Source organism: Entelurus aequoreus, linkage group LG24 (assembly GCF_033978785.1).
Source record: "Entelurus aequoreus isolate RoL-2023_Sb linkage group LG24, RoL_Eaeq_v1.1, whole genome shotgun sequence".
Lineage (NCBI taxonomy): Eukaryota > Metazoa > Chordata > Actinopteri > Syngnathiformes > Syngnathidae > Entelurus > Entelurus aequoreus.
This window is the reverse complement of record NC_084754.1, coordinates 22,984,316-23,010,454: the sequence shown is the minus strand read 5'-3', so window position 1 is coordinate 23,010,454 and position 26,139 is coordinate 22,984,316. Positions and strand designations below refer to the sequence as shown.

Genomic DNA, 26,139 nt, shown 5'->3' with positions numbered 1-26,139 from the left:
TTTGCCCGGGGGGGGGGCTTAAGTATGAGAAGTACAGCAAACATAATACAAAAAGCCTTTGTTTATACCCTCAAGCAATTCATTTCAAAGATACTAGAAGTGGACAATAACAAAACAGTTGAGTATTTTCAAATGTCAACTATATTTACACGTGATTAGGGCAGGGGAGTATGAAAGTAGGAGTACAACTGGCTGTGGGATCAGCACAAAACAACCTTCAACAGTTAACAGTTCTTCAGAAAAGTTACGTTTGTCTGTCGTCATACAAAATGGCAAGTTTTCAAATAGTTCTCGATGCTACCAGAAAACCAGCGGTGGGGTTAGTCCAAAGCAATGATGTCATCGTCGTCGTCAGTGGGAGCCGCTGCATCACCTGACACATCTGTCCGTTGGCGCTTGGTAGAAGCCTCGCCCGTTTCCGCATCGGGATGCTTTCTCTTGGTGCTGCTTGTTACTGATGCGGAGCTGGACGGTGCTTCGACCTCGTTGTCAGAGTCCACAATCATAACGTCATCGTTATCTGCCAGGACTGAAAATTGTCAGACAAGAATATTAAAATGTTAAAGTTTAAAAACAAAGTACAAGCTATCTGTAAAACATCAGGTCGCAACTGATTTCAAGACAGTATGGTGTGTGCTTGGTGTATATGTATAAATCGATGCTTTAAATGCACAAGTCTTGTGAAATGCATTTAAGCTCAAATTCATATTACCGTACATAGAAATGTAACCAACAGTGCCAATATTAAGTTTAGTGCAGTGTTTCCCAACTTTTATCAAACCGAAGGCATATATAAAGTTGTGTTGCTATTTTATATTATTCTGTTGTGGCGTTTGTATCTGTTGTGGCTTTTGCAATCATGCTGTAGCTGAAAGTTGTTGTGTTGAAATTTATGATATTGTCTTGTAGCGTTTGCATTTGTTGTGACCTTTCTTTGCCATCCTTGTTTTGATGACTGAATGTGTCGGGCAGACAGACTTGAATAACATTAAAGTCCTTATCATTAAAGTGCTAAACTTGATGTAAAGTCTGCCATTCTTTAATCCAATGTTTTGTTTTTCTAGTATTGATAAAATGTATATATTGCCTTTTAAAACGATGTTGGATCGATACTATGCTCCGGAAGGCCAACTTGCCAAGCAGAGATGTAGTTGAATCTTAGGAGTATAAATCAATATATTGAAATATCTATTAATTGTTACACCCCTAAAAATTATAACATACAATATAGTAAATAAATGTATAAATAATCGATTTATAATGAAATTGTAGCCCCTGAATCGTAATCAATCGAATCTTAAAGAGCCTAAAGATTTCCATTTTTCTTCAACAAAAGTTTGCAAAACATGCATACCAAGGTGTAATAGGAATAACACACACCTCACACACTGTCGTTATAAAGTTCACCAACAAAAAAGCACAATGGCATTACTGAGGCAGCGAGTCAAGCTGAAAGGAACAAAAGTCTTAAATACGAGCTGGGAATGACACCATACAGACCACCTCCTCTCCCGAGTTCAGTTGAAAACTTGGGAAACAAAACATTTTTGCAGCAAATTCCTAAAAAAAACCCTGATTGTTCCTGTTGTATATAGGAACTTGGACCACTATAAACACATTGGCAGATTCTTGCACTGAACTTTTAACTTTGCTAGCAAACATAAAACACTGGGATCCAAAAGTTTGATTTACATAACTGAGGTGTTCTTTAAGGCACCTCTTTAAGTCCTCTCCTTTATGAAAGTTCCACATTTATCCGTAATGTAATTTATTCAACCAAGTTGTTGTTGTAACTCATTTACTTCAGATGCAGTCATTTGTTAAAATTCTTTAGTAGTGTTCCTCAAGGTTAAATTTTAAGCCCTTTCCTCTCTTCATCTTCAACATTTGGGTTATTTAATTGGCGGCCTGGGAGTTCAGTTAAAAAAATGTGTGAGAGACTCACATTTTTGCAGCAGGTTCTTAAAAACACTAGAGTGTTGTCATAGAGATGATCCTTGACTACCTATTTTGCAGGAGGTCTTTAAAAACAGCAGAGCGCTCTTGTAAGTGACAAAAATAAAAGGACCAAAATTAGATGTCTACTGTAGAGGACACTGGTTTTCCGGAATAAACAAATTAGGAATAATACTAAAAGGGAGAAGTCCCGTCCTTTGCTTTCGGGAAATGTAGCCCATAAAACAATGTAGTTGAATATCCCTGGTCTAGATCAGTGAGCATCTGACAAAACGCAACGATGACATCACCAAGAAGACACGTAAGCTGAGGAAGCAGACTACATTTAGGTCACTGAGCACCAACTGAAAACCTACACCAAGAACAGGCAGGTGACGAAGTACTTATTGTCAAAGTCGTCAAAGAACTTGACAAATACCAAAGATGACATCATCTCGACGACAGGGAAATAAAAGACACCTCACAAAGACTTGCTGCATCTGAAGTCAACAATAAAAACTCTGCAGAAGTAACATATATAATGACTGATTCTACTATATTAATACATAACATTCATTGACTGTTAGCAATAAGTGATTACTTATTCATTCTAACACATTCCGTTCTTTTATTCAGCTATTTTTTTACCCATCTGGCTTGTATATTTGCCTCTAAACCATTGCAATATGCCTTCTCTGGAACAATCCTGTATTGTTGACATTTGCTGTGTGAGAGACATGGAAAAAAAGACAAAAGGTTTACCTTTGGAGGAAGTGGATGGCTGGGCAGAATCCTTGTTGCCATTGGTGATGCTGTTGACCTCTTCCTTGTTACTCTGGGGCTGTGGTGCTTTGTCTGGAGCTTCACCAACTACTTCAAACTCGACATCCCTCTCTAATTCTTCACTGCCATGGAAGCCAAACACAAAAATATTCAGTGTTATGTATGGAGATGCACAAAAAACAGCAGAAAAAAGTGAGGTGCCAGGTGACATACGTGTGCAAGACGTTAATGAGGAGTGAGTAGTCTTGGAGGAAGTCATCCGATTGTAGTCGACTGCCATTTCGAAGTCCAAAGTCAGAAAGAAACTTGCTGTTGTTGGCTTTTAAGGGAGACAAAAAAGCGATCAACTGTCACAGTAGATATAAATGTGAATGCAGGCATGGTTTGTCTGAATCATCCAACTGAAATATGTACCAAATGGTTCAAGTAAAAAAAAATCTTCAAACACAAGGTGATCATTTCGTATAACCTTTTAAGACAACAACATCATGTTATGTATAGTGGCTATTATAGTAGTTTCCCTTTGAGATTGATGATCATTCTTCTGTACCTTCTGTCTCTCCCTCCTCTGAGGAGATGAGGATGGTTCCTTTTCCATCTTCTATCTGAACATCTGGAGCTACCATGCCAAATCTCTCCTTTAATATCTGGATAAGGACAAGAAATAAAATCATAAACAAGATAGAATAGTACATATCTTCCCTTTCAGTGGGTATTTTAAGGAGATAAGAGTGGCACAACTCAACCCCCCACCCACCAAAAAAGCTGGTACAAAGAAGAACATTAATAATAATAATGTCAGGAGGATTAGTTGAGCTCATTGACATAAGTGTCACTAGATTAGCAATCAATAGGCATGAGGGTCTTGACAATCTTATCATATCACCTTGTCCTGCAAAGAGAGCACCGTTGTTTTGTGGACATTGACTTTGACGGTAACTTCAGGCTTGCTGGCACACACATAACAATTGGCCACGGGTGGGTCAAGGACACACGGAACAAGCAACTTCTTCCTGAGGTTAGGGCACTTGTTTAGGAAGATCTGGAGAGGAGACAAACCAACATGAAAGATCAATGATCAGTCCTCTTATTTGTGAACAGAGCAAGAAGCTTAATAAAAAAATGTTGCCTATTGTTCACAATTATGAGACATGACGATGGATGTTATTTTTTCTACATTCTAAATATTAAATAAAGGCAATCAAAAGAGACTATGGAAGCCACTCCATTCCGCCTATAAAGCCCTTAAAAAAAACATCCAAACACCTCCATTAAGGTTTTATATACATGTAATGTAGTGACAGGCACCTTTATAACAACATGTAATAACGCATCACAACGTTTGCCTTTTTTTCTTCATCACTGATTAACACTCATTCCAGACTTCATAAGAGCCAACAAACATAATAAAACCATTTACTCTACACGTTTTGCTGTCATTAGCATGCCGACTGCCAGAATGGTCATATATTCCCATTTAGATGAAGAATGTATAAATGTTTTATTTCAATCTAGACTTTTCTGCCTGTCACGAGACATCCCACTAAAGAAAAACAGTGATGTGTACCTAACACACATTAAAATCTAAAAATAAGCAGAAAACTCACTATCCATGCCACCAAGGGACGCATTGAATTTTCCCCATAATAATCAATACTTTGTGTACAACTCCTGTTAAAAAAATCATAGTAACAAGCAAAAGAAACCTTGTTGTCAGCAGACTACACAAGCGTTGTTTAAACCCTCTGAGCAGACACAATGGCCTGTAGTATCGCAACATGCTAGTTTAGCCGCTATCAAATCAACTAGCCACTCATCGCAGATTTTATTTCAACAATTAAAGATACAGATGCTACCGTATTTTTTTAAAATAAAAGTCGCAGTTTTTCTCATAGTTTGGCCGGGGGTGCGACTTATACTCAGGAGCGACTTATTTGTGAAATTATTAACATATTACCGTAAAATATCAAATAATATTATTTAGCTCATTCACGTGAGACTAGACGTATAAGATTTCATGGGATTTAGCGATTAGGAGTGAGAGATTGTTTGGTAAACGTATAGCATGTTCTATATGTTATAGTTATTTGAATGACTCTTACCATAATATGTTACGTTAACATTCCAGGCACGTTCTCAGTTGGTTATTTATGTGTCATATAACGTACACTTATTCAGCCTGTTGTTCCATATTCTTTATTTATTTTAAATTGCCTTTCAAATGTCTATTCTTGGTGTTGGGTTTTATCAAATAAATTTCCCCAAAAAATGCGACTTATACTCCAGTGCGACTTATGTTTTTTTCCTTCTTTATTATGCATTTTCGGCCGTTGGGATTGACGAAAAAACCTTTGATTGGCAGTCGCTATTTTACTATGCTCAGATGGCGTTTGTGCATACATGCTGCTTCCGACAAGATAGTAAGCAGGGAAAGAAGAACGCATACATACCACAGAGGAAAATGATAAGACCTATTGCTGGTCAGCTGACTGTTTCAGCTGTATTTTCTGCTCCCACTGCTACTGATCAGGCTAGCAATAGTACCTCAACATCGCCTGTATGTACTTCTGTCTCCTCCTTTACTGCACCTAATTACAGAATAAGTGCCACTAACCCTCTACATCTTCCTCCCAAAAAAGCTAACTTTCTTCAAGCAGTGGCTCATCACTACATACAAATGGCTGAATCAGATTTGACTATGAAAATATTTAATCAAAGACTGCCCTACATTTTACAATAGCTAGAACTGGATACAGTTAAAAAGCTATCCAAGCTCTAAATCTATGCGCAAAAGGAAAGTTCAAACGTCTTACGCATAATTGGTAAAGTGATCAACTAACCGTGCGGCAGGATTCGATTTCTCCTGCCAGAATCTTGAGGCCCTCCAGTACAATTAGTCCAGCGATGACTGCATTGGTAGTTGCGATAGCTGGGATGATGTTGCCTGCCATGGCTGATGTGACAAATACAGAAATAACATATTTTCCCCTTTTACTGACATATTTCAAAAACTGTGGCACAACCAACTTACATTTGACATCAAAGAGACTCTTCATGTTCATGCTGAAAATGTGCATCCTTAAGTTGGCAGCTGCAGTAACAAAATCCATAGCAGGAGGATCGTCCTGACAAGACAAGCAAAGGCTTAATTAACATCAGTCAATCAAAACAGCACAAAATATCCCACATTGGATTAAGTTGGCTCAATTAGGTGTCCAAAAAGTCACAATCCACTAAAAAAGGCCCTTTCTGTGCTCTTATATGGAGATTTGATTTTGTGCAATGAGACCAACTAGAAATAAATGGTCATAGAACAAGGTTCTACAAACATCTCCTGCACTTTTTCATTTTTATTCTGGAGGCACATAGTTATTTGGAATGCCACATGTTGACGACAGCCTTCAATGTGGACCACAGTTCAGCCAAGAGTTCCATAATGGCGCCGGTGCCGATGTAAACGCCAATAACCAGATCAGGGAAAAAAATTGCTATTTCAGTAGCTTAATTTATTTCAGTGCTTAATGAATGCAGACTCAGCCACCTGAAACAAGTGTTTGAAGGTGATATTGTGCAAGTCTTGTGAGTAATGTAGCCTACTGACAGAGACACACAGGGTCTAATGCTATTTTCAAACGTTATTGTTGACCTTAACACACAAACAGCTAGGGATGTCCCGATACAACTTTTTCACTTCCGATACGATACCGATAATGTAGCCTTGAGTATTGGCCGATACCGATATCAATACGATACAGGCACGAATCATACATATATTTATTCCTTATTTTGTTGTGTGGAATGTTAGAAAAGGCTTGTAAAGTGATGTTAATGTTACTGATGTTGTAGTGTTAAAACAGAAAACAATAGTCAGCAAGAGTAGGTATAGGAAAAACTGACCCATTTATTATTAACCAATTGGTTACATAAATTTTAACCTTCAACATAAGAGTTTATCTTACCAAATCCAATAAATACAAAATGTTATATTTAAAATGCAAAATAACCACTAATACCAACATAATTATACAATTGAATAGAATAAATTAAAAATAAATTAGAAGACCCTGAAAAATAACCTAAATAAATCCAATAAAAAAAAAAAAAGTTTTAAAGTGCAAACAATTCAAGTTCACTTCAGTTATTTTTTTACTGTCAGCATATGTTGGAAACAACTGTGGGCAGGGACAAAAACAACACAATATTGTCCACTGTCCAACTGCTCTAAGTTAAGAGTTCACAGCTCCAGTTTCACTGACTGACTGTGCCCAAAACAATGTAGTAATTACTCTTAGTCATCACTGAAGAATAGTGTAAACACAATAAACATATCACTCTAATAACAAGAGCATAAAACAAATAATAATCAGTCAGTGCTGACTACCCTTACTACTCCTCCTCCTCCTCCACTATCTGCAGTCCGAGCATAATGTGGAGATTTTTTTTAAGAAGATAAGCATTTCGGCATGCTGTGCGGCAATACACTTTTTAACCTCTTCGTGTATCTGGGGTATAGTTTTGTCTACAATGTGGTGGCGGCTAGAAATAATGTAGCGAGGTTCGAGGTGCTCCATTAAGCGTTTAAACCCGACATTACTCCCCACCGACAGGGGCTGGTCATCAAGCACAATAAACTGGGCTATCTTTTCTGTTATGGCCATTGCCTTTTTGCTGTCCCGTGGTAGTTTGTCACGTCTTGCAAAGCTTTCGGCCAGCGTGGGTTGCTGAAGCGAGCCAGAGGTTTGTTGCTTCGCCTTGCTGCTCTCGCGAAAATCCTCATGTTCTTTTTTGTGGTGTTTTTTCAAATGTGCGATGAGGTTGCTTGTATTGAACCTTCCCGGTTCTGTCCCTCCACGGGACACTTGCTCCTAACAAATGTTGCATTTAGCGGCAACGTCTTTGTCCAAGTTTACGTTAAAATACTTCCACACAGCCGACATCACTACACTTTGCTGCAAGCACACGCGTTGTCGTTGTTGTGACCACGTGGGCTGTGCATGCTGGATCAGAGACGCTCTTCTTCGGCGGCCGGCACCAACGTTAATTAAGGGGCATTGCCGCTACCTACTGTGTTGGAGTGTGATCAAACCAGAGTCACCTATTATAGACGTGCTGCAGCGGAAAATGGACAGCTTATATCGGAGCGCTTATATCGGAGTTTTTAGATTCAGTCCGATAAAATCCGATATTCACTTTTTTGGCTAATATCGGACTGATTTCCGATATCAATATCGGATCGGGACATCCCTACAAACAGCAGTCCTTAGGTCCAACAGTAGCCAACACAGCAACCCTAAGCATTATGCACCACTTACAGTCATGGCGAACAAGGTGCATTCACTAACCCCAGAATTTTGAACATCAACATTACAACACAGGCAGGTCCTTGTTGTTTTGTAGTCTCTGGGTTCTGTATTGCTGGAATAAATATGCCAATTTGTTGTGATTTGTATTTCATATTGTAGAATGCATTACTTAGTTAAAATAATTGATGTGTTTAAATCACTTTTCGGTTCAACTTGCGCGTCATAAAATTAAATATAAATAAAAAAGCATTGACAACATGTGTATGTTTTCCAATTTGTAGGTACTGGCTCATGTATGGTTCCTTTCAAAAGTACCCGTTTAGGTCCTGTAACAGAATGTAACTCCCTAATCCTGACAGATACATTTGAACCATTTGCTCCCCTTGATGCAGTTAATGATGTGTTGACTGTGACTGACTGAAGATGTAACAGAGGATTTTTATTTAAAAGCAGTCAAATCTAAATCAGTGGACTTTACATGGGTTTAAATACTGACACTTGGGTTTGCGTAAAATAATCTATAACATGATGAACATTAATGTAAGTAGACAAGAATGTGTTTAATGTCCAAGGAACTAGACTATTATTTCCACAATCCTTTTTGTAAGAGGTTTAGAAATGTGTTACCTTGTCCCAAACGAGCTCTGCACCATCCCCTTTCTCATCCAACAGCGAGTGGAGAGTATCCACACTTTCTTGGAAGAGCTTGCAGTAGCCCCAAACCCCAAGAACCTGCTGGTCTTTTAAACCCGAACCTGTTGAATCCTCCTTAGGACACACTACAACAAATAATAGCCAGAGTCACTCAAACACAAAATATAAGCAAAGCAAATACCGTAATAATAAAAAGGAATAGACCTGGTTATTGTGTTATTTGCCAACGGCCAACAAATGGTAACACACCATCACCAGCACTATTTTGGTGTGTCCACAATAAACATACCAGTGTTCTTCAGCTGCTGCCAGTCCAGGGGTGTAGGAGCCTTCCTCTTTTTCCACAGCTTGTCCATAGTTAATAAGTACATGATGTCATCTTTGAAAAGCTGCAAAACACAGGCCACGTAATTGTCACATTGTGTCACCATATTTGGAAAGCACGACTTCACTTGACATGGAAACGTGTCCCTGTAAAAAGCCCCCCAACAACATGCAGAAATTAACACGTTCAGATATAAATATAAATATATTTAATATTCACCTAACATTGCTGAAAATAACCTTTAACATGCATGGCTGTTCTGGTAGCTGTTGTATGTCATCACCGTTTCAACATCAATATAGCAAGCATAGAACCCATTTTCAGATCCGCTCATTTCGCAGCAGGCATGCACGCCAGCACGAGACGGATTGACGGCCATGAACACCAATCATTTAATTTAGGTCAACTTATTGCCATTTTTTTTTTTACAAAGTTTAACTTCTAAATGAGACGTTTGCGAGAGCACCAAGGTCGCATAACAGACACACGCGGCTTACACACACATGCATCCACGGAAAAAAAGACACCCCAAACACACATGTACTCCACTCTCCATCACAGGCCTTTGAGGCTTCACCCCATGTGGTATTACCGAAAACTGAACAGCACACCGAGTGACTGGTACCTTCGGGCCTGGTGCCCGCCCCCTCATCATTTGTTGCAAGTTTCGAGTTGTAAGTCGTAATATGTAAATGTGATTTGCTATGAAGTTTTATTTTCCTCACCGTAGACTGCCACCCCCCATAGGAGCTCAGTCTGAGATCAACTTTTTTTTTTACTCATCCTCCCCCTTTGTCCACCTTCTTCCCACCTTTCATGGGGTGCGGTAAAAGGCGACCCATCAGCAGTCCTGTTCTGTTACCCTGTGCAATGTGTGGCTGCTCTTAAACTGGTTTGTGCTGAAAATGAAATTTTGTTGACAAAGACCCTTACCAAATATCCTTCCTACTATTGGTGATATATGCTAGCCGTTGGCAATGTTCTTTTTTGGTCCAAAACATTTTTAATTTTGGAGCCAGTGACCTACAGCAGCTTTAAAAGACTAGTACCTTATTGAAGATTTTGATAGGGTCATATTTGTTAGTGCGGGCCCATTGCTTAGTTGAAATGCGCATGATGCCTCCGTCCTTTTCTGCAGCCGTGGCGCGGGCTGCTGTTTCTTCCGGTTTCCCTGTATAAAGGAACACATATTCCACAAAGTGGGTTTTACTGCTTAAAATATCAAACACTGTATAAAAAAATAACTCCTTGGTAAATTTTGCAAAAAAGAAAAAAAAGATAAGCTCACATGCAGCCTCTGGGTCTGCCGTGTCAGGGGATACATCTTGATCGGCATCCTCTTCTCCAAATAACTGGCTGAAATACAATAAGGTAAGTAAGTTTCATCCATATTTTTACAATCAATTAATTGCTCTAACTTTAGCAATACAACCCATCCATCCATTTTCTACCGCTTGTCCCTTTCGGGGTCGCAGGGAGTGCTGGAGCCTATCCCAGCTGCAGTCGGGCGGAAGGCGGGGTACACCCTGGACAAGTCGCCACCTCATCACAGGACCAACAGAGATAGACAGACAACATTCACACTCACATTCACACACTAGGGCCAATTAAAGGGGTAGTGCACTTTTTAGGGAATTTTGCCTATCGTTCCCAATCATGAGAGACAAGAACTCACGTCTCTTTTTTTTAGGATTCTAGAGATGATAAAAAACATTCGCAAGAAGCGGCTAATGGGAGTCACCATTGTAGCTTTCAAAGCCCTCTACAACAACGTCAAAACCCTCCATCAACGTTTTATATACACGCTGCAAGTCTATAAACAATGTAGTAACAGACATGTTCATAAAAATATGTACCGGTAATATGGCTTCTCACTTGGCACCACCAAAATACAATCACTTGCTGAGAAACCCGTAAAGCGCTAGGGTAAGGTGTTCAGCTGCAGCCTAAAGGACGCAGCTTCCATAGAAGCGACCAACCAAGACCTGGAGACCTAGTTAGCCTAAGTGGACAAGTCTGGTCTTCCTGACAAATTCAAGGCCTGTATTTACCAGCACGGTATTCTCCCTCGGGTACTGTGACCCATTACAGTGGTAGAAGGCTTTGAGAAGAGAATCAGACGGTTTTTTTTGCACGGAATTGTAAGAGGTTATTGTTAAGTGTTCAATTTGATTTTAACATTTGTTTACATTGAGTGTTTTCCATGGTTTTGTTGACGGTTCCTTTCTGCCTTGATAGCGGAGGTGACTATATAATCAGAGAAAGGTTACATTTTAAATAAGAATGCTTACATGTAAAAGACTCCTGGTCCTTATTTTCGATATAAAAAAATTGGCGATATCGACCAATATAAAACACTTATATCGTGAAAGTTATCAGTCATATCTACCAGCCCTAATTTAAACCATGTACATTTTCAAAAGATAACTCATGATACTTTTGGAAAGGGCAGGGCGTGGTTTCATTAGCAATCTGGGAACGCCTCCACAGTTGAACATCTTGCAGATACTTAAAAAATTAATAAAAAAGGGACTGTGGAGCAAAATTTACACCAATACATCAACATAGGTAACCTTTAATTTCTCCACGAGGATGAATAAAATTGTGTTATATTTTGAGGCTCTAAACCAGACCTGGGCATTCTGCGGCCCGTGGGCCGCATCCGGCCCTTTGTGGGTCCCTGTCCGGCCCGCGTGAGGCCAATTATAAATTACAAAATACATTTTAAAAAGTATCTATGTCGAGTGTGCAATACAACGGTGCTGCTTTTGTTTTGAAAATCGTTATTTGTATTACTTCCGTGTGGACGTATGCGTGTGCGTGATTGTGAGTGAATGTGAACAGCTGCAATCATTAATTACAAAATAAAGTTGAAAAAACATCTATGTCGTGCGCGCAATACAACTGTGCTGCTTTTATTTTGAAAATTATTATTTATGGGCGTGTGTCAGTGTGTAACCTGCGAGTGAAGGTGCACATGCAGCGACAAGTGATGCACGGTTTACACCCAAGACGCTAAAAAGAGAAAAGTTGATGAAGAATGGCGTGTTTCCAACAAGACATGGACTGCCATGCAACGTTCCCTCTAAGGTGCGTGCCTGCGCAATTGCGCACTGCTCAAGCGTCTGCTGCGCGCAGCAAATATATGCCGCGCACCAAAACAAATCCCATCTGAATTCTAAACAAAATAAACATATTTATTCTATGTAATTTTGCAATGCAACTTTGAGTGACAGTGACAACAAGCGGCCCTAACGGTGTTCGTCAACACCGTTCAATTGAACACCGTTCAATTATTGTAACGTCTATCGAGATGCTTCGAGGCCAGGAATTATATCGATCACTTTATTGAGCAAACCTGTTTATATTCGGCCATAACCACACCAAAAACATAAGTAAAACACTTCTATCTCGAAAAACTAGTCATTTTCTGCCGTACAAACCAGGCCAAAACCAACTTGTCATCTGTCACCAACACGCATAGCACTAAACCACTGGTGCGTTTATGGCCACACAAAAAGTCGGACAACTCAAACATCACACAAAGTTACACTATGACTCCTCAGTCATACGTGTGCTTATTTTACTGTCATTTATTATTAATGTTAATTTATTTATATTAGTCATGGAATGCTGTTACATACACTATGTTGAAGTATTACTATTATTATTAATTATTATTATTATTATTATTTATCTTACGGTATATATCAAAAATAATATTGAGCAAAATTTAATTGAAATATTGTCGATGTGGCCCTCCAGCAGTGTTCGGGTTGCTCATGCGGCCCCCGGTAAAAATTAATTGCCCACCCCTGCTCTAAACTATTTTTATACAGTGGAAGTGGGAGCAAAATGCACTTTTGATAGTAAAGGTTGCCGACCCTTGTACAAGACAAAGTTGGAATTCTTATTTGAATTCTACTCACTTGAAGAGATATTTTGCCCAGACAATGCAGTGAATGGGCTCGGACGGAGTGTTTCTGATAGTGCAGCCGGGGAAGGTTTTTTGAGTGGGTTTAGGCTGGCATTCGTAGCACTCCGTCATTCCCTGAAGGAGTAGGAGAAATAAAACAAAGTTAAACATTATTCTAGACAAGGTACTACACTTCTAAGCTTGATGAAATTTGACAGTCAGTGGACATTTTAAGGTGGGATTGAATTTAGATACCTTCTTGATGACTGTGACCTGACCAAGGTATCCTGCTGTACCGCTCTCTATTAGAGTGATGTCAGCTGCCAAACACATCCTGTTTACATGATTACGGGCCGCTGAGGATACAGATACAAATGTTATATCTTCAGTTTTTAGAGGAGGGATATAAAAAGGTCAAACGGGTCCAGACGTGCGTACCTCTATTATCCAGAGCGTTCATCACAAGAATGAAATCTTTAAAGAACTCCACAGTGTAGTCAGGACTGTTGGGGGAATACATTGGTTTTCAATTACATCTAAATACATTTTTAGTAGGGGTGTAATGATTGATCAATATATAAATTTATTTTCCTAAATTTCAAGTATATCGATCAGTGCTCAAAAAGTTTGCCTTCCGGAAAATAGGTATCAATCCAAGATCGTTTTAAAAGGGAATCGATCGATGTTATCAACTGGAACTACATAGCATATGACACGTGCAGCTGTAGATCAAAGCAGACAATGTCCCCTGGTGCAGTCCAGAAGACCTGGTGCAGTCCAGACCTGGCAGAACCTACCCTATCAGCTGTGGCCTGTGCCAAATACTAGCAGAACGACATTTGAGATTGCTACGGACTTGAAGAAAAATAAAACGTTATCAATACAAGATAAAGGAAAATATTGGATTTAAGAACTGCAGACTTTATATGAAGTTTAGCACTTTTACTGATAGCGTTAATGAGTGTTTGCCCACTCGGGGTCGTCATCTAAACAAAAATTGCGGATAGCTATGGTGGCTGAGAAAGGTCAAAACAAACGCAAATGCGACAAGGCAATATCAACAATTACCATACAAAAATGTTCAGCTCCAACACATTACAAAAGCCACAACAAAGACAAACGACAACACAATAATTCAAAGCCGCAACACAACTTTTAGCCACAATAGACGAGAATGACACAACAGGAGTGACAACGGAGCAAGTTATGGCGACCCACTGATTTCCGTAACACAACAACATGCAACTGGCAGCCAAGGAAAAGCTGTTTCATTAGAAATAGAAGAGATGGGTGAAGGAGGCTATGTAAATTAGGAAGCGAGCAAGCATCACCAACAGGGATGAGGAGACATACATGCTTCCGCACACCTAGGACACTGTCCATCATCGGTGACGCCAGGGGGAGAACAGATACTGTATGGCCAGGTTGGGAAACTTTATTTAGCAGGTAAATCTACTGTTAAAATGTTGGTTTATGTATTTTATTGAAAATTGCTTGAATGTTGAAAAAATATGAGCAGAAAAGGTTTCCTCTTGTTAATTAAACCTAAAGTGTTGGTTGCACTTTATTTAAATAAGATGCGAATGCATTGGCCATTAATTGTATTGAGTTGCTTGTTTGTATCCATAATTCATTTATACACAACTCCCTTACAAGAAATAACATAATTATAGTAAACTCCACCTGCAGTGTCCAGTATCTAGTATTTATTTCACAGTCACACTGCTAATTTTGTTGGTTTTTTTTTGCTAAAAAAGTTACTGAATCAATTTCAAATCACTGAGTCATTTTGGATCGAATCGTTGTTTAACAAATTAGATCGTTACCGAATCGTATCGGCAGCCACAAATATGGAATCAATTTAATACAAATCTTTACACCCCTAACCATTACAGTGATTTATTAGAAAAAATGAATTACTTCATGATGCTGTCATGGTATGCGGTGATATTTGCAGAGGGGCAGAACTGCAAGGCGCTCTCTTTAGCCACCTGGAATAAATACATACACAACAAGAGAAGGGAAGTTACAGCGACAAACTTATGCAAGCAACTGTTAAGAGAAGGTGTAGATCTGTTTTGACTTGGAGCAGCAACTCCATCTTAAGATGTGTCTGTGAACATACCTGTGCTTTGGACTTGCCCACATGCTTCTTTTGGAAGAGGAACTGGCGATTCAGATTGCTGACATCAATTGTGTCCAAGTCAATCTGCAAAGAAATGATTGTGTGATATCATGAATCCCACACCAGTGTGTCACTGAGGTTTATGCGATCGCTATACACAAGACTATGTGAACAGGTCTATACATTCGCATATCTTATTTATATACCATATATCAGGGGACTCAAATGCAATTTAACTGCGAGTCACTGTAGGTACAATCTGGGCTGCACAAAGTATTCACTTCAGAATACCGTTTGAATCATGTAAGTAAATTAACTAACTAGTTCTACTAGCAGCTAAAGTGATCCTGAGTTATGGTAGACCTTAAGCAATTATTTAAATGCAAATATTAGTTTGAGATATATCATGCATGTATTAGGCTATGTCTACACTTAAACCCTTTAAAACGAATATTTATTTAGCCTAAGCCCTGTTTCAGCCACACTAAACCATTGTTTTTAAGGTCCCCCTCCTCAATTTTTTACACGGGTAAATGCGCCGTGTATTTCTTGAATCTCCGGCTCTTAGCTTTGCATGGACTCATTGATCGTTTACAAAGTGAGTTCGGAGAGGAAGTGACGCCAGAAAGACAGCGCCCCACACAGGAAGTGACGTCAGAAAGAACGCGCCACAGCCAGCTTCATAATAAAGCAGTTTCGTAACTCGGAGCTAACCACTGGAAATAAGGAGGTGAGTCATCCAGACACGCTCGTGTTTCTCCTTCTTGTACATGTACAGGCGCTTGTGGAAATCACACATGAATACCTTAAGAGAAAGCGATTGCAACTATTTCGGATACAACACTTCTCAGACGGCAAGAGAACTTTTGAATGTCCAGGTCAGCTGTGATTCTACTTAGGGAAAACCTTTGTCCATTTGTCGAAGGAGAGTCAGCGAGAATGCGAGCTCCCGTGGATGTGATAAAAAAAGGTAGCGTGTGCTTTGTATTACCTGGCCGTCGAGGGAAAACCACAGAAAGCAGAGAATGCATTTGGACTGGCAAAGCAGACTGTATCAGTTATTGTCCGCCATGTATGTCACGGACTCCACGTCTAGGTCCAGAGTATATAAAGTCACCAAAAATGAATGGACAATGAAGGTGAAGGCAAAAAGAGAGTGGAGTGTCCTGACCAGATACATAAATCCCTAGTTTGATTGATGTAAAATGTTTTTTACTACATTGTTTACATGTCTAATAAAGATTTTATTAATTTATGATGGCTAAGGTGATTCACTACAATAGGGCGCCACAGCACACTGGATTCCAGTTAATTGAAATACCACAACACTGGATATTGTTCAGATAAGTTAAAATTTACATTTAAAGGCCTACTGAAAGCCACTACTACCGACCACGCAGTTTGATAGTTTATATATCAATGATGAAATCTTAACATTGCAACACATGCCAATATGGTCGGGTTAACTTATAAAGTGCAATTTTAAATTTCCCGCTAAACTTCCGGTTCGAAACGCCTCTGAGGATGACGTATGCGCGTGACGTCAATCATTGAAACGGAAGTATTCGGACACCATTGAAGTCAATACGAAATAGCTCTGTTTTCATGTCATTATTCCACAGTATTCTGGACATCTGTGTTGGTGAATCTGTTGCAATTTGTTCATTGCATTATGGAGAAAGAAGCTGAGCAAGCAAAGAAGAAAGTTGTCGGTGCGAAGCTCTATTTTGCGAGGGAAGTCAGCAGCAACACGTACACAGCCGGCGCTTCTTTGTTTACATTCCCGAAAGATGCAGTCAAGATGGAAGAACTCGGATAACAGAGACTCTAACCAGGAGGACTTTTGACTTCGATACACAGACGCCTGTAGAGAACTGGGACAACACAGACTCTTACCAGGATTACTTTGATTTGGATGACAAAGACGCAGACGTGCTACCGTGAGTATGCAGCTTTGGCTTCCAAACATTTGATCACTTGACCGTACGTGCGCGTCACGTGCGTAACTTTGTTTAAATATATAAGCTTTATGAACCTTGGGTTAGGTGAACGGTCTTTTGGGCTGAGTGATTGTGTGTGTTGATCAGGTGTTTGAATTGTATTGGCGTGTTCTATGGAGCTAGGAGCTAGCAGAGGAGCTAGCATAACAAACACATAGGTGTTTTTATGCAGGATTAATTTGTGGCATATTAAATATAAGCCTGGTTGTGTTGTGGCTAATAGAGTATATATATGTCTTGTGTTTATTTACTGTTTTATTCATTCCCAGCTGAATACCAGGTACCGTGAGTATGCAGCTTTGGCTTCCAAACATTTGATTGCTTGACCGTACGTGCGCGTCACGTACGTAACTTTTTTTTAAAATATATAAGCTTTATGAACCTTGGGTTAGGTGAACGGTCTTTTGGGCTGAGTGATTGTGTGTGTTGATCAGGTGTTTGAATTGTATTGGCGTGTTCTATGGAGCTAGGAGCTAGCAGAGGAGCTAGGAGCTAGCATAAGAAACACGTAGGTGTTTTTATGCAGGATTAATTTGTGGCATATTAAATATAAGCCTGGTTGTGTTGTGGTTAATAGAGTATATATATGTCTTATGTTTATTTACTGTTGTAGTCATTCGCAGCTGAATATCAGGTCACCCCCGGCTCTCACAGCATCTTCCCTATCTGAATAGCTTCAACTCCCCACTAGTCCTTCACTTACACTTTACTCATCCACAAATCTTTCATCCTCGCTCAAATTAATGGGGAAATTGTCGCTTTCTCGGTCCGAATCTCTCTCACTTCATGCGGCCATCATTGTAAACAATAGGGAACTTTGCGTATATGTTCAATTGACTACGTCACGCTACTTCCGGTAGGGGCAAGCCTTTTTTTTTATCAGATACCAAAAGTTGCAATCTTTATCGTCGTTGTTCTATACTAAATCCTTTCAGCAAAAATATGGCAATATCGCGAAATGATCAAGTATGACACGTAGAATAGATCTGCTATCCCCGTTTAAATTAAAAAAATTCATTTCAGTAGGCCTTTAAGAACTTGCACACAAAGCAACACTGGAGGTGACTATGACGTTTGCATTTTCCGCGCATGCGTATTAGGGCGCGTTGCGCCGGCAGGGGTGGCATTGTTGTGTGTGGACAAGGATAAGGTTAGGTCGGACTTACCCTGGATAACCTTAGCCGGTTTAGTGTAAACAGGGTTTAGGGATTATTTGAGAGTGTAATGTAGTGGTAATTATTGTTATACCTATCCTGCGTATTTTTATAAATTCGTATGAACTCAAACCCTTTGAATGCTGAAGCCATGCTGTCTGGTAAATTCACCTGACCCATCACACCACTACTACTAACGCATATTAATCCACTAAACACTTTAATGTACACATTGACATATTATAACATAACCAGTTTGTTGGAGGATTGACTTGGTAAATGTTAGAGGCGCCAAATACCGTTTTCGGCGCTCAGCGTGTGCGTATGTATAATATTGCCGTCGTGTTATTGTTTCTACGTATCTGTTTGAGTATGTTGCATAAAGAATCATCATAAAACATGAGCATATTTCCTGGCTACACCTGAGAATTAGCCTTCGAGTGCTGCACAAAGACCTAGCATGATAGCAAGCTAGTCAGGGCTAGCCCAGATAACCCATTCAAGCACAAAGCCCGAGCATCACAGCACGCTGGTCAGCTTTAGTTCAAAGACATGATAGCCAGTCGAGTACAAAGTTATGGCATAATAACAACAAGCTAGTCAGCTCTAGCACAAAACCATAGCATGATAGCCTGTTAGCCATTGCGCCTTCTCAAACGGCGCCCGGGCTAGCGTGATAGCATGATAGCTAAAGAGGGAAACAAACGTGAGTGCTACGAACCACTTCAATGTTTTTGAATCCGGTGAGGACGAGGTTCTTGAGCAGCTCACAGCCGATCCCTCCCGCTCCCACCACCAGCACTTTGCACGTCAAGAGGGAGTCAGCCAGTTCCTTTCGGAGAGCACCCACAAGTTGGACCATGTTGAGAGTGGGTAGTACCAAAGCTGCAGCCTTGTAGCGTAACACCGGGACGCTAGTGGTTAGCTTTGTCTTCCACCACTGAAGGAGTGACGCCCCGCCCCTTACGTCTTCCTCTGCATGTTTTTATTTTTATTTGGGCTCAACAGCGCTCTCACTGGCAACGGAGCAGAACGTTGTTTTTTTAAGCCCCAGAAAACAAACAAACGTTGACTTTGTTTATTATTTCCAGCCATCCATTTTTTACCGCTTATCCCTTTCAGGGTCGCGGGGGGTGCTGGAGCCTATCTCAGCTGCAATCGGGCGGAAGGTGGGGTTTTTGATTGATTGAAACTTTTATTAGTAGATTGCACAGTGAAGTACAATTGACCACTACATGGTAACACCCGAATAAGTTTTTCAACTTGTTTAAGTCGGGGTCCACTTAAATTGATTAATGATACAGATATATTCTATCAAATATATACTAACATCATAATACAGTCATCACACAAGATAATCATCAGAGTATACATTGAATTATTTACATTATTTACTATCCGGGGTGTGGGATATGGAGGGGTTGGGGGGGGGGGGGGGTTAGGTTTGGTTGGTATCAACACTTCAGTCATCAACAATCAGCATCAACAATTGCATCCTCAGAGAAATGGATATTGAAACAGTGTAGGACTGACTTGGTAGGATATGTATAGCAAGTAGTGGACATAGAGAGAGAGATCAGAAAGTATAAAAAAAAGTGTAAGAAAAAGTGTCTGCATTTGATTGTTTGATTGTTTACATTTGATTATTTATAATCCGAAGAGGTATTATGTGTTAGTTTAGGGTTGTAGTTGCCTGGAGGTGTTCTGTTAGTGCGGTTTTGAAGGAGGATAGATATGCCCTTTCTTTTACACTCACACTCACCTTCACACACTAGGGACCATTTAGTGTTGCCAATCAACCTATCCCCAGGTGCATGACTTTGGAGGTGGGAGGAAGCCGGAGTACCCGCAGGGAACCCACCCTGGACAAGTCGCCACGTCATCACAGGGCCAATTTTGATTGATTGATTGATTGAGACTTTTATTAGTAGATTGCACAGTGAAGTACATATTCCGTACCATTGACCACTAAATTGTAACACCAGAATAAGTTTTTCAACTTGTTTAAAGGCCTACTGAAATGAATTTTTTAAATTTAAACGGGTATAGCAGATCCATTCTATGTGTCATACTTGATCATTTCGCGATATTGCCATATTTTTGCTGAAAGGATTTAGTAGAGAACAACGACGATAAAGGTCGCAACTTTTGGTCGCTGATAATAAAAAAGCCTTGCCTATACCGGAAGTAGCGTGCCGTCACCGGAGGAAGGACTCCTAACATTTTCCCATTGTTTACAATGCAGCGAGAGAGATTCGGACCGAGAAAGCGACGATTACCCCATTAATTTGAGCGAGGATGAAAGATTTGTGGATGAGGAAAGTGAGAGTGAAGGACTACAGTGCAGTGCAGGACGTATCTTTTTTCGCTCTGACCGTAACTTAGGTACAAAGGTTTATTGGATTCCACACTTTCTCCTTTTTCTATTGTGGATCACGGATTTGTATTTTAAACCACCTCGGATACTATATCCTCTTGAAAATGAGAGTCGAGAACGCGAAATGGACATTCACAGTCACTTTTATCTCCACGACAATATATCGGCGAAGTTCTTTAGCTACTGAGCTAACGTGATAGCATCGGGCTCAAATGCAGATAGAAACAAAATAAATAAATCCCTGACTGGAAGGATAGACAGAAGATCAACAATACTATTAAACCATGGACATGTAAATACACGGTTAATAATTTCCAGCTTGGCGAAGCTTAACAATGCTGTTGCTAACGACGCCATTGAAGCTAACTTAGCAACGGGACCTCACAGAGCTATGATAAAAACATTACCGCTCCACCTACGCCAGCCAGCCCTCATCTGCTCATCAACACCCGTGCTCACCTGCGTTCCAGCGATCGACGGAAGGACGAAGGACTTCACCCGATCATCTGTGCGGTCGTCGGCTAGCGTCGGCTAGCGTCGGCTAGCGTCGGCTAGCGCGTCTGCTATCCAAGTCAAAGTCCTCCTGGTTGTGTTGCTACAGCCAGCCGCTAATACACCGATCCCACCTAAAACTTTCTTCTTTGCAGTCTTCATTGTTCATTAAACAAATTCGAAAAGATTCACCAACACAGATGTCCAGAATACTGTGGAATTTTGAGATGAAAACATAGCTTTTTTGTATTGGATTCAATGGGGTACCAATACTTCCGTTTCAACAATTGACGTCACGCGCATACGTCATCATATATAGACGTTTTCAACCGGAAGTTTAGCGGAAAATTTAAAATTGCACTTTATAAGTTAACCCGGCCGTATTGGCATGTGTTGCAATGTTAAGATTTCATCATTGATATATAAACTATCAGACTGCGTGGTCGGTAGTAGTGGGTTTCAGTAGGCCTTTAAGTCGGGGTCCACTTAAATTGATTCATGATACAGATATATACTATCAGATATATACTATCATCATAATACAGTCATCACACAAGATAATCATCAGGGTATATACATTGAATTATTTACATTATTTACAATCCAGGGTGTGGGATGTGGAGGGGGGGGGGGGGTAGGTTTGGTTGTTATCATCACTTCAGTCATCAACAATTGAGAACAGAGAAATGGACATTGAAACAGTGTAAGTCTGACTTGGTAAGATATTTACAGCAAGTAGTGGACATAGAGAGAGAGAGAGAGAGAGAGAGAGAGAGAGAGAGAGAGAGTGAGAGAGAGATCAGAAAGCATAAGAAAAAGTATCTACATTTGATTATTTACATTTGATTATTAACAATCCGGGGAGGGTGTTAGTTTAGGGTTGAAGTTGCCTGGAGGTGTACTTTTATTGCGGTTTTGAAGGAGGATAGAGATGCCCTTTCTTTTACACCTGTTGGGAGTGCATTCCACATTGATGTGGCATAGAAAGAGAATGAGTTAACGATAAAGTTCGCAACTTTTGCTCGCTGATAAAAAAAAGCCTTGCCTGTACCGGAAGTAGCGTGACGTCACAGGAGGTAATATTCCTCACAATTTTCCTTTGTTTACAATGGAGCGAGAGAGATTCGGAGCGACAAAGCGACGATTACCCCATTAATTTGAGCGAGGATGAAAGATTCGTAGATGAGGAACGTTACAGTGAAGGACTAGAGAGGCAGTGATGGACGTATCTTTTTTCGCTCTGACCGTAACTTAGGTACAAGCTGGCTCATTGGATTCCACACTTTCTCCTTTTTCTATTGTGGATCACGGATTTGTATTTTAAACCACCTCGGATACTATATCCTCTTGAAAATGAGAGTTGAGCACGCGAAATGGACATTTAAAGTGACTTTTATCTCCACGACAATACATCGGTGACACACTTAGCTACTGAGCTAACGTGCTAGCATCGTTCTCAAATGAAGATAGAAACAAGAGAAATAAACCCCTGACTGGAAGGATAGACAGAAGATCAACAATACTATTAAACCATGTACATGTAACTACACGGTTAAAAATTCTCAGCCTGGTAAGGCTTAACAATGCTGTTGCTAACGACGCTAAGGCTAATTTAGCAACTTAGCAACCGGACCTCACAGAACTACGCTAAAAACATTAGCGCTCCACCTACGCCAGCCAGCCCTCATCTTCCCATCAACAGCCGTGCTCACCTCCGTTCCAGCGATCGACGGCGCGACGAAGGACTTCATCCGTGGGTTTGGCGGCAAGCATCGGCTAGGCGTAGTAAGTAGTCCTTGTTGTGTTGCTGTAAGTATTGTACTTAGCCGCTAATACACCGATCGATCCCACCTACAACGTTCTTCTTTGCAGCCTCCATTGTTCATTAAACAAATTGCAAAAGATTCACCAACACAGATGTCCAGAATACTGTGGAATTTTGTCGAAGAAAACAAGAGGTTTTGGTATCCGGTCCGATGTGGTCCAACCACTTCCGTGGATTTTGTGACGTCACGCACATAAATCATATCCAAAGGAGTTTTTCAACCGGAAGTGTGGCGGGAATTTTAAAATTGCACTTTATAAGTTAACCCGGCCGTATTGGCATGTGTTTCAATGTTAAGATTTCATCATTGATATATAAACTATCAGACTGCGTGGTCGGTAGTAGTGGGTTTCAGTAGGCCTTTAAGACCTTTGTTAGATCGGAATCTGGGTTTAACGTGGTTAGTGGAGTTCCCCCTGGTGTTGTGGTTATGGCGGTCATTTACGTTAAGGAAGTAGTTTGACATGTACTTTGGTATCAAGGAGGTGTAGCGGATTTTATAGACTAGATGACACAGATAGACAGACAACATTCACACTCACATTCACACACTAGGGCCCATTTAGTGTTGCCAATCAACCTATCCCCAGGTGCATGTCTTTGGAGGTGGGAGGAAGCCGGAGTACCCGGAGGGAACCCACGCAGTCACGGGGAGGACATGCAAACTCCACACAGAAAGATCCCGAGCGCAGGATCTAACCCAGGACCTTCGTATTGTGAGGCAGACGCACTAACCCCTCTTCCACCGTGTTTATTTTTTGATTATTTATCTCGTATCATCCATTTTATTGCGTATAATAGCTATGCATAAATTATTTTAGGGTTCATCATCATCGGCGGTCACTCAAACGAGTATGACGATCCTCCTGGTAGGGGTGTATCCCTTTATGGAGGATGCCTGTGCGTGACTTTGTTTAACGTGGAGAGACTGGTGCACAGACAGTCACCACACGATCCTTGACAGATCCGGGTCAGGGTCCAGTGGCATGGAGTCCAAGACGACTGGAGACCGTTTTCTGCTGCAGCCTTCTTCCATCATCGCAGCTGTTGTGACGCTCCATAGGTTTAGCATTCATCCTCCGCCTGTTCCACCGTTGAGGTCTTGGGTTGTTATTTCCCCATAACTGGGCCCACATGGATGTGGGGGTGCCTTCTTCTGCCATTGCAGCCGTTGTGGTGGTTCTTACATTTACCGTCTTCCGCCTGCTCCGCCGTTGAGGTCTTCACCGTATCCCTGGCTAGGGGGCAGTCAGGTACTAGGCCTTTGCCAAGGGCCACCTGGGGTAACAGTAGTAAAGGGGTTAACCTCCTAGTGCCCCAAGACCCCATAGAGGAGCCTCCACTGCCGGATGCACTTTAACGTCATGCCAAAGACATTTTAGGGTTACTGTTATACACACAACACACCTTTATTGCACTGGTTGGTTAGAAATAAATAAATAATTGAATCTATCTATTACACATTTTCCCTGCAAAATGTAGGCCTTTTATTTAACAATTCACAATTAAATGTGCCTTTTTTTTACCATGCCGCTGTGCATTTCTGGACTACCATATTTTTGGATTTTAACACGTCTAATGCTGGCTTAGGTCAGTCCCCAGTATAAAGTCATGATGCAATGCAATGGTCATCTGGCCTACTTAAAAGTAAACGAGTAAACATTTTTTTAAACTATATTTATAACAATGGCCCTGCGATGAGGTGACGACTTGTCCAGGGTGTACCCCGCCTTCTGCCCGAATGCAGCTGAGATAGGCTCCAGCACCCCCGCGACCCCGAACAGGACAAGCGGTAGAAATGGATGGATGGATGTATTTATAACAAACATGGCATTTTTATTAGAGTAAACCAGCGTTTGTGGGTGTTTTTTTGTCAGATGCAAAAATATTGTTTTATTGCTTGGAATGAAATTGAAATAAATGAATGTGTCTGCCAATATGGAGGATTATATACTGTATCCAAGATTAAATACTTCTCTAAACTGGACTCTAAGACAAAATGAATGTGATCCTACAAAGTACGTTTCCATGGAGGATACCTATTGCTGCTTCAGATACAAATACAGAAAGGTAAGATACACTCACAATACTTGATTTATTTTGTTAAAAGCAAATGGGACCAAAAAGTATCTAATAACAACTTTATCAAGTACTTTTTAGACCCATTCATATCATAATTTCATTATGATAACGTTTTTATGAAAGCGAATGACTCCCTTCTTGTTCCTGTTATTCTAATGTGCAACCTAAATCCATCCATCCATCCATCCATTTTCTACCGCTTATTCCCTTCGGGGTTGCGGGGGTGCCGGAGCCTATCTCAGCTACAATCGGGCGGAAGGCGGGGTACACCCTGGACAAGTCGCCACCTCATCGCAGGGCCAACACAGATTGACAGACAACAATGATTAAAGCTGCACATATGAATTGAAGTAAAAAATATAAAAAAGAAGAAAAAACTCCAAAAGTATCTATGCCTCACCTGGTGTATAGTTCACCGCACGTCACTGTTACCAATTCACAATTAAATGTGTCTTTTTTTTACCATTCCGCTGTGCATTTCTGGACTACCATATTTTTGGACTTTAACACGTCTAATGCTGGCTTAGGTCAGTCCCCAGTATAAAGTCATGATGCAATGCAATGGTCATCTGGCCTACTTAAAAGTAAATGAACTATAAATTGTTGTCCTATACTAACCTCTGATAGATGTACTGGCATACGTGAAAACAAAGCCATTGCAACAATCACGCCGTATATTAAATGTTTTTAAACATGTTACAAAAGACTGCAAAACTATTTCAAAAAGATAAAGTAGTTAATGATAGGTTTATGGGTAAGTCAAAAGGGTGGTGGATCAAAACATGTCAACCGATGTGTACACTAATTGTTACTGAATTGTTGGGGACATTGTATTGTATTGTATACCCATATACAGTCAAACTAGTATTATTGTTTTCTATTCGTTTCTTTTAAAAGTTATTTTCTCCACAATCCATAATGATGAATAGCGGACATTTTGCGAGGACCCTGAAGGCAACAGCAGCTGACCGGAAAGTGGTTGGTTCATCCAGAGTAGCCTCTCGAGGTGAGCGATACGGCACGTTTTTGGGTATCAATACCGATACCCGATACTTTATACTTGATTTTTTCTTTTCTTCTTGCGATAATTGAATTATTTCGTGTCCTCAATTAGTTTATCATGATTATGGTCAGAATAAAACATATATCAATGATTTTAGGCAGTCAA

At 40.4% G+C, this 26,139-nt stretch overlaps 1 protein-coding gene across 2 annotated transcripts; it reads right to left on the bottom strand.

Moving 5' to 3' along the window:
* Positions 1-19,132, bottom strand: uba2 (ubiquitin-like modifier activating enzyme 2). 2 transcript variants are annotated; one of them, XM_062035379.1, is made up of 17 exons: positions 18,917-19,132; positions 15,042-15,125; positions 14,837-14,907; positions 13,355-13,419; positions 13,172-13,272; positions 12,930-13,051; positions 10,289-10,356; positions 10,050-10,171; positions 8,965-9,064; positions 8,649-8,800; positions 5,750-5,843; positions 5,559-5,671; positions 3,605-3,760; positions 3,269-3,365; positions 2,932-3,037; positions 2,698-2,840; positions 1-520 (listed from the first exon to the last, which is right to left on the bottom strand). In XM_062035379.1, the coding sequence occupies exons 1-17, from the start codon at positions 19,055-19,057 to the stop codon at positions 321-323; spliced, it is 1,935 nt and encodes a 644-aa protein (XP_061891363.1). In that variant the 5' UTR covers positions 19,058-19,132; the 3' UTR covers positions 1-320. The 2 variants fall into 2 exon arrangements, with proteins under 2 accessions (XP_061891363.1, XP_061891362.1); XM_062035378.1 differs by having other exon boundaries at positions 1-529; positions 18,917-19,129.
* Between the last annotated feature and the right edge of the window lie 7,007 nt (positions 19,133-26,139).